We start from the raw sequence: 13,155 nt of genomic DNA, 5'->3' as shown, positions 1-13,155 counted from the left end.
GGAAAATGGCTGCAATGAAACAAAGAGTGAAAAATTTAAAGGGGTCTGAATACTTTCCGTACCCACTGTATATATAAATAAAAGTAGCAATGTAATAAGAAGCAATATACAAAGACACAAAGAGTACGATTAAATAAAACATGAAAATAAGCTAAAAGCAAAATAAACAGATTTAATGGTATGTAAGCTAATGTCACCTACCCCAGGACTTTGGCACAGTCGTCGTAGTACTTCATGGAGTTTTTGACAAAGCTGAAGCCGTTAACGTCACAGACGTATGAGTGGCCGTTGGCTCTGAGCAGGTCAAACCCACACACGGTTTGCTAAAAATCACACAAAAGCTGAGTTAAAGAACATTTACACACTCCATAGAGATGTTAGACACAATGTGCATAATAAAACAACTGTTTCTATTAAACAGTTGTAAGGTTTTTAACTGAGTTGGTCAATTAGTTTTCGGTTCCCCAAAGAAGAGAATGTGTATCACTTCTGGCATTTTATCATTTGATTTAAATGCGCACCTCCCGCTTTTTAACTGTGAAAAGCTTTATTGCTTGTAATGAAACATGTTTTTAACTGCAGCTAAATAAAACAGTGGCATCTGTAACTGTTTAACTGTTATTTAGATGCAGGTTTGTGTTTATGAGGCTTCTATTGCTACTAGTACTATTTAAAGGAACATTTTCTATTTGGTCTCATAATCCTTAAAACCAAATTGCCTTTGGGAATAGACAAAGCATATTAAGAGCTCTACTTACAACACAAAGAACTTATGAATTATTCATTTTCGGTCCCTTATGCTGTCGGCCTCTTTATTTGTTTGTTGTGTGTTTATTGGGTTTTCTGAATTTACTCAGTCTTCCATAATGAACTGTGGGTGTTAATGGAGTCTCTGGATGGAGTTTCTCCCTATTTGTTAAATGTTTGCTGATTACAACATTGTATAATGTTGGTCAGAGTGTGATATGAACAATTTCCACGGCAGCAGCATAAGAAACAATCCTTCTGGAAGCCCCCGTTCACCAAGTACATTTGTGTAAGGAAATATTCCATTTAGTTTGCAAGTAGAACAAATAAATAGGTCTACAACTGTCTGTGTTTACAGTAACTGGTTAAAAGATGATGCTCTCCCTGTTCTAAAATGGGTCTAATGAGCTGATAGCACAAGGTCTTACTGTCTCATTGGTGCAGGGTTTGTCTTAGCTATACATAGATTCCTCAACATAAAGAGAGGTAGCTTTTCTGACCACTAACAGCTTGGACAGAAATACCAAAAGAACAAGAAAGGGACCCTAGGCCCCAAAATAATGCTGTTTTCAAAAATGAATGCATGGTTTCAACCCTCTTCAATGTTTTCCTGCACTACGTCCTCTACATGATGACTAAAGTTTACCTTAAAGGCCAGGCAGACCTTGCGGGCCACCAGTTTCTCCATTGCGGTCAGCATGACAGGGTAGCGGATCTCTTTCCCCTCACTGTCCCTCTCTACCTTTCCGTCCAGCGCAGGTGATTTTCGGGCCTCCGCGTGGGCGTAGTCTGGACCCACTGTGTAAACCTGGAAACACCACACACGCACGCACACAGAATGAGTTACTGATGCATTTAATAATTCAAGCAATTAAAACATGTCCATCAATGGCTGACTGAACATGTCCAGTACCTTGACATCAGTACCATCTGTGGGCATGAACTCCTCGTAGATGTAGGACCCAGTCTTTCGTACGCTGCTTTCTGGGGAGTACACACTGCTACGACTCCCTATCTACAGCAAAGAGGCAGAGAGAAAGACAAAGAATGGGAAATTAAAAGGGCATTTGGAACCAAACCTGTAAGTTCACTTCTTATTTCACCTCATTCCCTAACCTTTTTCTCCACCTATGTGCTTTCCTAATAGTACTTTGTGTTAATGATGTTCCACTGATCTGTTCGACTGCTCCATTAAAAGCTAACAGGTTTAACCCCCCAGCTGACACACAACCATATCTCCTTTGTGTACAGTAAGTCATTATATTATGCAATAACACTAAGTCACAACCCCGCCAAAAACGATTTTTTTTAAAGTGAGAAACATTATGTAAAAATAGCATTCATTGACATGTAGGGTAATCTTTATGTAGCTCAACATGCTAAGCTTTAAATTGTCAATGAATGGAAAAGTTTACAAGCAGTGTGACCAAAAGCTTAACTCCTCCTTCTTTGTTGTACTGTACGCATACCTGGATCAGAGCATGTGTCATTGACTAAAGGGATTTTTCTGGGTCACTTAGGTGACAGCTACCTTTCTGAAGAGTCTCTGGCTGCCCCCTCCAGCAGACGTTGGGTAATAGATGTACACATTGTGGTCCTCGGCACACACAGGTTTCTCCACGAAGGGTTTAGGGAACACCTCTCCGTTTACCTCAACATGGTCCTCCGCTTCCACCAGGTTACACTCTGCACAGGTTAAGACTTTTGTTTTAAATTCTCTTTACTAGAACATCTTTAAAACACATACTAAAAATAAGTCAAATCCATCTGTGCTTTATAGCAAGAGTTCATATAAATTTTAAGTTACTGATGTCCTGTATGCTGCCATTTATCACAGATGTATTATCCAATAAATCTTTCCTGGAATTGATGGCTTTGTTTTAGTTAGTTAGCATGAATCAGAGTTTTACGCATACAAACGTATATGTATATATACACAAAATAAGAACTCACCCTCAGGATTGTCGGGGTCTCGGTTTAACACAGCATAACGAGGCAGGTCAATGCCTTCTTCCTGTAAGATCCGGTACACTTCCCTCCTGACAGGGAATCAAATATGATTATAAATTACCTCCAAAAAGAACATTCAAAGTGGGTCTATGTACATGGATTTGATGTGCATCTCGGAGTCGAACCTGGACCTGCTGTGTCGAGGACTAAACCTCTATATATGGGTGCCTCTTCTACCTATTGAACATTCTTTGTCTACTTTTTGACCCTCGTTATACTAATGTATGTGCAGACAATATCTTATTAGGGACCAGAATTTTTTTAATTAGCCAGTAAAAACTTATTTGATACCCCTCAGCCCTGTGTGTGTCTGTTCACACAACTCAACAGTACCTGTCCTGTATGAAATACTGCATGTTGAGGTCATTGATGAGCAGTGGATTCCTGAGCTTGGCATACTCCACAGCTTTGTCCAGAGGGAAACCTAAAAAAGAAAATATCACAGATCAATCCTAGCTCAATCAGCATTTACAAATACCGTGAAAAGGAGTTCAATTTATCTATCTATCTATCTATCTATCTATATGTCATGAGGAGGTTGCGTTCGGATGGGGCCTGGTGGTCATTTGAGCTGCACATAAAGCCGCTTACTTCCTCTTCATTCTGTATTTGAGATCTTGTATTGAGCCACCCATCTGATAGATTCTAAACTTATCTTAAATCTGTTGTATTTAAAACTTGTAATGGTTCTTAATGAGTTATTTTTATAAGATGTTAGCGTAGCTCTATCTTAAAAAAAGTGTTACATCTTTACAAACTTCAGATTGAAAAAGTCTCGGCACACCTAAATATGTGACAGAGGAAAGCAACATTTGAATAAAAATGAGAAAACTATCACACACTGCATGACAGTTTTCTCATTTTAATTCAAGGTACTTCAACAGAAAGTTAAAAAGGAACAGGTCTTGAGTCATTACCACTTTTTATTAACAGGCTTGAAGTACTATGTGTGGGGTAGCTAATTACTGGTAGAGGTAGTGACCCATATGTCACAAATGAATAAAAACACACATTTTCAAGGTCACTGTTCACCATATTGCTCTGCATGTGAGCAGGAAAGATATGTGTCCAGGGAACATTTTTGGGAAATATTAGTTTTTTTACTTACCAATAACAACACAGAACTCATGCTATGTTCCCATGGTCTATGAGCAACAATCCAAAAATCTCATTCTTTTAAAAATAGAATGGAAAAGCAGTCTCATGTGATAAGCTCAAGACTTAAGGCTCCAATATACACTGTGAGAAAGTTAGGTGTCAAAGGGGAAATATTACTTAAATAGTGTATGAAAGCATATGTTCTTTGCCATTTATATTTGGTAATATATGCACAGATCCAGTGACATGCTATCATCCGAAAAGTGCTTCCAACAGCCTTCACTGGTCTCCGTCTAGAGCAACGGGATCTGTTGGTCCATTTCTTTGACTGTCTATGGAGCAAACTCCACCGTGACAGGGCTTCTTAGGTGCGGCGAGCAAGTCACTCAACCCAAGTAGCAGAAGTACCAGTGCTTCGCCGCAACTTAGAATATAGTTCCCACTTAGTATGGGGTTAGAATATGACTGTCTCATGTGACCTCATGTTATTTGTACACCCTGTGACTATACAAATCACAACGTCGAAATAGGAACACGTTGGCATTATTTTGTCACTTATTGGGAGCAGTAAGCTAATTGGAACCAGTATCCTGCAGGATCTTTGCTAGGCTAAGCTAATGCTGGGGGCATCAGACAGAGTTACAGCACGCATGGAGAAGAGAAGGGTATGTATCGACTTGTCTAACTCTGGGGGATACGGTAAAAAAGCTAAAGTGCCAATAAATCGGCGTGTTCCTTTAAGAGCAAGATCATTTATTTGGAGGATAGGTAAAACATGTCTTACTCTATGTTATACCAGTTTATGCCAGTGTAGCTAAGCTACCCCATCTCCCACATTTTCCCTCCACCTTCCTGTCACGGTTTCCTCTCGAGCAACAGGATGTTTTTAACATGTTATTTACCTTTGGAGTGGAAGGAAATGAGGCAGTCGCAGAGGGGCCATTTCTCTACAGGTTCCTCTAGGATCACCTCCTCTGGAAAGATGACCATACTGATGTAGTCAAACATACAAAGGCGCTCAAGGATCTGAGTCATGGGCTTGGATTTGGACTTCTTCATCATGGCACATATGCCGACCACAATCTGACGCTCTGTTGGCTGGTGGAGAGGACAGTGAAGACCAGGGCAGAGAAGGGAAGGATGGCAAGTGAGATAAGGGCATTGAAACCTGACAAAGAATGTGCCAACAGTATGTATAGAGGAATGTACAGACAGGAAGATGGCATATCCTGGACCTTGGTGGCCTTTAAAATTGGACCTTATGGTCAAATTGTGAGATGTTAAAGAGTGATATTTGAGTAGTGTGATAGACATATAAAGAGAATAATTCTCTTTAGAGTTTTACAGCCCTTGATTCTAAGGCTTAAAACTATAAACATGGCATAAAACCACTCTTTCTAAAGGATTGGTTAACAATCAAACGGTTGGCAACATAATAACTGTAGGTATCTTAACTTAAGCAAATATACACAGTACAACACAGTAGAAAGTACATTACAATGCTAACAGCATTATAAGATAAACTTTGACATACAGTAGAGCCTGGACTGATAACGTTGTTAATGTTGGTAATTACAATGATGGTTCTCAAAGGATATAGATTACTCATGTTTTTTTATTAAGACCTTTACTTAATCAGGAGAAACCTAGTGAGATTAAGAATCTTTTTTCAAGGGTGACCTGCCATACTATTGGTAGTGGTAAGGGGCATTTATCTATTTTACATTCACATGAATTTTGTTTTTGGTGTGTTATGAGCTTTACAGCCTCACAGGCCGCTGGTGTTGCTACAGATTTTTATTTTTGTTGTATCACAGTAAGGTTTGCGGTCTGTCAAGATATGAGAATGATGACAGTTGTTTCTTTATCATTATGAAATCATCAATTCATTCATTGAAACCTGAAAATGTCACCATTACTTACCACAAACAGGAGAAAGTTATCGCTTCATCAGCACGCTGACACTTCCCACGCATCATCATGAAAAATGTATTTGAATCTTGAGATTGCATTACACTAAATTGTTTTTGCATACATCGATTCTTACATGAAGAAGGAAAGTATTTGCTGCTGTGCCGCAGTGGTTGAGGTGACAGCTTAAGTACGAACTACCTGTTAACTGCTATCTGTTCACTCAATGTAACTCAGTCTCTAGATAAGACCATCAGCTAGTACAACAGAGACATTCATGAGACAAAGAGAGAAAGTCATAGCGAGCAAGCGAGCAGCTAACACAGCACTGCCATAAAGTCCTTTGGAGATCCAGGACTAAACAGTCCAGATGCCTTAACCCTGTTTATCTACTGAATTGTTCTCACGCCAGCCTTTGTATATTTCCATCTCCATTTCTTTTTCCACTCCAAATAAAACTTTCCTCTTTCAAATTTCCAGTACTGTTAATACCCTTCTGCCCAAAAATGACCAAAGTTTAGCTTCCTATTCCACACTGAAATTATAGTTTCTATTGTAAATTTACATTTACGTTATTAAGTCATTCATTGTTAATACAATGCATGGACTATAATTTATAAGTGCAAATCATTTTGTGATATTTTACAATTTACACTGCTAATAAAAACTACTAATAATAAGTAAAATAGTAATAATTTAACTTTGATTTGAAGTCCTTACACCTGTCACTCACCGATTCATCGCCCTCCATTTCTTCTTCTCGATACATCTCATTCCTCATGCCTGTCTCCATTTGGCCCATGTCCTGCTCGTCATCCCCACAGCCAACCACAAACCTAGGAACATCTACGTCACCCCGCCCTTGTCCTTCCCTTAGTCCAGGTCCTGATCCTTGTCCGTCGCAGGTTTCGGACATCACAAACCCCTGTGAAACATGGCTGCTTTGGGTGGCTTCTCCCCTGATAGCGATTATGACAGCAAAGCAGGAAGAATCCCAGTGTACTTTGTTACGACGTGGCTAGATGACTGGCGCCTGAGAGCCTGGTGTTAAAGTGAAGGGTCTGTTGGTGTTTCTGAGCTGGCTGATAACAGCTACGTGCTTCTGTGTGCGTACTGTATTTGTTGAGGTAGAAAACTAGCCGTGGATGTTGAGGTAGAGAGTCAAGCTCCGGGAAGCAAAAATCATTGTGTCAGGACAGAGGAGGTCTGGCTCTGAGAGATAACATGACCCAGTCATGAGACGCGTCTTCACACAGGGAACTCCAGGGTCACCATCTGTGCACCATTTTGCTTGCCCTATGAATAAAAACAGCACAAGTTAGGTAGCATTTGGCAGAGAAAAACACCAGTCAAAGCTGTGCAAGCTATTCTGCATCTATATAACCACAGTCCAGGTTGTTGCAGTGTTGCTACATCATCCATTTGTGAAATAAAAGGCAGGCACACAATAGAAGAAAAACTTCCTGGATTTCTGCGGAAACTGGGTTATGGCATCACTCAAGACAAATGTTAGCATACTTAAGATATTAATCAAGATTTGGCTAGAGTGAATTTCTGGTATGTTGACTATAAAAAAATACTGTATGGATGATGGAAGTGTGTACACATTTATTAATCCCCTGTGAAAGGGACATGCGAGGTTTATGTGTCAGTTTATCAAAAAACATTACCTAAATGCACATCGCGAGTTTTATGTAAAGGATGTAGAGGATCCAGCACGGTGGAAAATCCTGAAAACAAGATACATAACATGGAATTTAGGGATCCTTTTTTGTCAAAACTCCCACGGCTACACCAAAGAGCAAAATGAGGAGTTAAGAGTGAGCAACAACACAAAGCAACTTACTTTAACAACTCACGTGTTTAGAGCAGGAATAACCAATCACGGATAAGGATTTACGACACATCTACCATTTGTTTTTAACTTTACTCAATTATGTTATTCTGCAAAAGCTTTTTAATTTTAAAAAGAAATCCATCCATATTTCCAGTAGCAATTAGCATGTAAAATTAGAGCTATAGAGCGTAGTTTCTGTTGCTTTCATGAAGAATTCTAAGTAGTGACAACAAAACTGTTGGCCTCCACCACTTCTTCACGCATATACTGAGCCATACTGAGAAATACAGAGAGAGTTGTGTGGAGCTGATAGCCTTAATTAGCTTTGTAGCAACTCATTTGGCAATGGCTTGATTGTAACAGACGTGTTTTAATATAAAAAAGTTACACACTAAAGCTTTAAGCATTTAATATATTTATACTGTATATATGGAGGTTAAATAATAGAAAAATCGGCTGTAATGGAAACAAAAAGAAAAGTGGAGCAGGAAAGAACTTCTGCTGCTGATATAGATTGTCAGATTTGTTTTCAAAATTTACGCCTTGCAATTAACGTGTTGCAACTTCAAATCAATGTTTTCAATTTCAGCTGTGCAATAACTATAATATTTTTAGCGTTTATTGTACAATCACTTAAATGGCAGGTGTTTGATCCACTATCTCTGTACTACAGTCATAGGATTGACTCTTGATTAACTTAAATTTAAGGGCAATTATTAATCTTTAGAAGTCTGTACGTAGGCTCTAATTTCCCTTCACAGCAGTTTAGGCCAAAGCTTTAATTTAGTTCTTTTAGTCTGGCTCACAGCTCCTCTAGGTGAGATGACCCACACTTCACTCTCTTCACTCAATATCACTAATCATCTCTTACACACTTTTTTCACTGCATGGTGCCTACTCGACTCGCCTCTACTCGGCATTTTGGAGTTTTCCATTACAAAATAAAAGTACCTGGTAACCACTAATGGATACTTTTTTTTTTTTTTTTTAAAAGCTGTTTTGTTTTTTGCTGCATCCAGCTTCTTTTAAAATGAGTACTAATTTGTCTTTGGCTGAGGAACAAAAGCAACAACCCTTCGATGTTCTGTGTGTGTGTTTGTGTGTGTGCCGCGCATTTGCCATATCACGGCAGTCTCCTGCTATGACGACCAGCCACGGCTCACGGCCTCACGCATGAGGCGGTACTAATCTCCAATGGAAAAAGGAGGACGGTGCACAAAGTCAAGCATGCATACATTAATATGTATGTATATGTATGCATTAGTATGTAATGTATGTAAAAAGAATCCACCTCCTACATACAGTAATGTATGTACTGTATGTCGTTTATTTTTACAGTCTATGGGTGGATCACATTATTCTGGTTTGCATTTTACTTCTCAGACGGAGCCACTTATGACCCGTCCTAGATGAATCCAGTCTTGATGCCAGTTCTATCGTAATTGTTAAACTACAACTACAATTTAATTTTTATGTGTTTCCTCTTTTCTAACATTTGCACCGTGATCAACAACGCCCCATAGCTGCGATATAATCACAACATACCACGTTCTAGCCTAAGATATTGCTTCAACATGTCAAAATCAAATCAAGAGCTGCTCACTTCCAAATACCCTGAGGCCTTAAAGTTGCAAACACCATTGTGTAACATTTCCTGCTTTGTGATCCCATTTCTTAAATGTTCTTTTTAATTGTCTCTCTTTCTTTCACACTTTTGATGGAAAATGCATTTTTATGGATACAAAAGGCACCAAAAGGTTAGAATGCCATAATGTCAATGCAAAATGGTGCAGTAAAGTGTGGAAACAGCATATGTAAATGCTATTTCCACACTGCTATTTTAATTCTATGAAAATGTCATTAAAACTCTCCTGTGCAGTACTCATTTTAAAATATATTATTTGAATATATTATTCTGGAAACTTGTTGAAAAAAAGAAAAGAAAAAAGTTTGGGTTAGTTTGCTTGATGGTGCTTGTTCATCATCAGACAGCTTCACAACAAACTGATGCAACACTGAAGTTGTTTCTGCACATGGCTTTGAATTAAAACTTGTTAAGATATTCTTGGAAGTGAAATAAAAAGAGCTGCTGTTTGTCGTCGTTGTTATTGTTATCTTTACTAGTTTCAGCCTGTCCTCTTAATGTGACTTTCCACCACCCGGCAGAAGTTTTTTGTTTTGAGTATTGTAAAAGCCAGAATTGGCATATCAGAAAACCCAATTTCAAAATAGAAAAAGAACCGTAACTACACTAAGGCTGGGTGATAGAGAGAAAATTAGATATCACGATTCGCTTGACCAAACACATCAACATATCGAGGTTTGTATCGAATTGTGGGTTACCCTGATATGAACCAAACCCCGGGTTTGGTGTATCGTTACAGCCCTAAGTCTAATATCACAATACCAACATAATATCAATATACAGCCCAGCCCTAAACTACACTCTGTTGTCAGTTTATAAGGTGCATCATTCTAAACCAGTTTTTAGCTGAGTGTACCTAATAAACTGGAAACGGAGTGTATGTCTACCAATAATAGCAGTATTATCCTGGGAAAACTCAACCTTTACTGTTTCCACAGTTATTGTCTCCCAAGAAAACACAGTAAGAAGACAGATGCAACAATAAACGTATCCCTAGAATGTCTGTCCTGTGTGTTACAGCACTCAATTTTCAGTTAAAGAGGAAAGATGACGTGACTAAACCTCTGCAAAATCCTAAAACACACAGAAACAATAGATGTTGATGCATTTGGGGAAAATAAGTTGATAGATAAATTTGGATCATTTTAATCATCTGTTGCTAAAAGCTGCCATATTTCACCAAACATTTGCAACCGTCTTGCTTCCATCTGATATGTGTGTGTTCAGTTACTGCTTATCCGTTATCTGATCTGATAAAACTCAATAAATAAACAAATCTGTTATGTCATTGCTTCAGAACTGAGCCCAAGCGTGAGGTGTTAATTGTAGCCAAGCTAGAAGAAGAAACTTGCCACTGCAGTATGTACACAAACAGTAGACGCAGCCAAAGCCTGTTCATGTCTCTCATCAGAATAGTCTGACACCCACCTCCCCACACACTCCCCTCAAACACCACCACCACCACCCTGACCCCAACAATCAGCTGACTAGAGGGGAAAAGTCTCCTGAAACAGATGGATGGAACAGATCACCTTTCAGTGACGACTGTCCGCTCCACGCAGTCTCTGAATGACTGTGTGTTACTTCCACTCACATACAGTGGGGATTAGGTCATTGGCATTAGGTCAACTGTTTTGGCTGCTAAAGACAAGACATGTGTCCTAAATCTATTTGCCAGGACATACCATCATATCACTAAACATCCGACCACGTGACCCAGCTTAACCTTGGTACCCAGAAATAACAGTGTCCTCTTCTGCGGACGAGTGATACAGGAGCTGAAGGGTGCAGCAAAGGCACGGGTGTTGGGTGTTGGGTGCCGTGGGCCAGCTACGCAACCCAAAGATAACTCATAGTTACTAACGTCGGAGGCGATGACAGGCCACACGGAAGTGGAAGCCCATCTTGACCGCCCGGGGTCGAAGGACACCAACAGATAAACATGGAAATAAATATAACTGCTGTGAGTAGGCACCGCTCAGCTTGAGTTTATTCTGCCTTTACTAGGCCATGTCCTTTACTCAACTGGGGAGGATAAGCCAACATCGCACAACGTTAAAGAAATTCTGCATGATGATAAGACATACATGCAAAAAAAGGATGTATCAAATCATACAAAAATCCAACCAGTAATTAAACCAAGCTACTTCACTGATTAAACTTTCAGCAATGAGCTCAGCTGGTGATATGATGAAAAAACCCTCACTCACACATGACTCACCAACTCTGATGGTTCCACTTTGCATGAGATTTCATTTTTTTCCAGGAACACTGTGCTCTGAAGCAACATTTCCAAAGAAAATCAATTCCTCCAAGTCTTGCCACTGCTTGCTTACCATTGTTCAAAACTGAACATACAGAGTTATCAACCTGTGAATTCACATATTTTGTGCTCAACATCTAGTGTTGTCTTTGAAAAACAATGACGTTATGCTCCCAACAGGTTTGCATCACATTGTCAGCCCATACCAGACCTTTGTAATCACTTCCCAAACTGTTAAAGCGCCCATATTATGGTCATTTCCAGGTTCATAAATGTTGTGGTTGTACCAGCATGGGTTTACATGGTTTCATTTTCAAAAACATTCATTTTTGTTTTACCACACGTTGACTTATATGACTTGCAGTAAAAGTGGCCGCTTTTTCACAGAAGTCAAATAGTCTTATATATCCTAGAAAAACACTTATGTCACTGTAGAACAGGATATGGGTTGGTGAATATGGTAGGACTGTATTAGGAATGACGACGGTCACCCTAAAACTAAGGAGTTAAAAAAAAAAAAAAGGTATCAGTAACAACACTAGGGTGTTGTATTCAAAGAATTTTAAACAATCCCCACTCTTAGGCAGTGTTGAAAGTTGTATCTCAACACAGAAAGTATATTATTAAAGCTGACTGGAATCATAACAGTTGTGATGTTGTAGTTCCTTTTACCAGAACAAAACAGAAAAAGGAATACAAAAAAGGGAAATAGACAGAGCAACCAGACAAAAACATCATATGAAAATGTGTCCTCTCTGCCAGTTAAATTTTTCCCTTCAAAAAGAAGAAAATCCTACATTACACATTAATAAATTGGGAGCTGATTAAAAACTTCCCCAGCTGTGAGCTGCAGGCCCTCGTCCATGCATATGTCATCTCAGTCATCGTTGCAGATAAACAACGCAGCTCCAGTAAAAGGCTTTTGACCTTCGAGACTGTCTGCCACAGGGAGGCTGTGTCGTATTTATTACCGGGGAGGGAGGAGATGGTCACTATCACTTCTCTGATAAGATGGCAAAGGAGGGATCCCGATTCAAAACCCACCGTGTAAGCAGAAACAGTTTGCCTGTTAATTACGGCTCATATTTTGTGGATTGATGTATTAACTGTAGATTACTTTTAGGTAAGAAAATGATGCCTTTGTGATTGGAAACTCTATTGGGAAGGTGAAGTAGGGCTAGTCGATATGGAGGAAATCTAAAAATCACAATATTTTTGACCAAATACCTCAATATCGGGACAATATTGTAGTGATGACTAATGGTGCTTTCAGAAAATATTTACACAATGAGATTTTTGATAAATAACCAGTAATGCCTTTAAAACCAGGAAAAGACAACACTTATGCCATATTATGACATTGTGACATCCAAAATCTAAGACAATATCTTGTCTCATGGATATAATATCGATATATTGCCCGGCTCTAAGCTGAAGTATTTTGCCTAGCCCAGTAACCCTACTTTTCTATCAGGGTCAGTGTGATGCTGATCAAGTGAACCGCTTGTTATCTGAAGAGAGTTCAAGACTTAATCATTAACAAAACTGTTAATTATTATATTCAATAAAATTCAACTCACTGCTCAAGTGTACAAAGTTATCGAGATTGGACACTAACATTAGCCCTGAAGCACTCTCACCCCC

At 39.1% G+C, this 13,155-nt stretch overlaps 1 protein-coding gene across 12 annotated transcripts in view; it reads right to left on the bottom strand.

Moving 5' to 3' along the window:
- Nucleotides 1-13,155, bottom strand: part of ppip5k1b (diphosphoinositol pentakisphosphate kinase 1b) — a 45,372-nt gene that overhangs the window by 30,080 nt on the left and 2,137 nt on the right. For all 12 annotated transcript variants that reach the window (XM_034879534.1, XM_034879535.1, XM_034879537.1 and 9 more), the window contains exons 2-9: nucleotides 6,500-7,062; nucleotides 4,758-4,953; nucleotides 3,091-3,181; nucleotides 2,701-2,786; nucleotides 2,279-2,433; nucleotides 1,661-1,762; nucleotides 1,394-1,555; nucleotides 202-323 (exon numbers count right to left, since the gene is read on the bottom strand). In XM_034879534.1, coding sequence (XP_034735425.1) covers nucleotides 202-323; nucleotides 1,394-1,555; nucleotides 1,661-1,762; nucleotides 2,279-2,433; nucleotides 2,701-2,786; nucleotides 3,091-3,181; nucleotides 4,758-4,953; nucleotides 6,500-6,682 — 1,097 coding nt within the window. In that variant the 5' untranslated portion in view covers nucleotides 6,683-7,062. The remainder of the gene's footprint in view (nucleotides 1-201; nucleotides 324-1,393; nucleotides 1,556-1,660; nucleotides 1,763-2,278; nucleotides 2,434-2,700; nucleotides 2,787-3,090; nucleotides 3,182-4,757; nucleotides 4,954-6,499; nucleotides 7,063-13,155) is intronic.

This window comes from Etheostoma cragini, chromosome 8, assembly GCF_013103735.1.
Source record: "Etheostoma cragini isolate CJK2018 chromosome 8, CSU_Ecrag_1.0, whole genome shotgun sequence".
Taxonomy (NCBI): Eukaryota; Metazoa; Chordata; class Actinopteri; order Perciformes; family Percidae; genus Etheostoma; species Etheostoma cragini.
The sequence above is the reverse complement of the archived record's forward strand: the minus strand, read 5'-3'. Positions and strand labels throughout refer to the sequence as shown.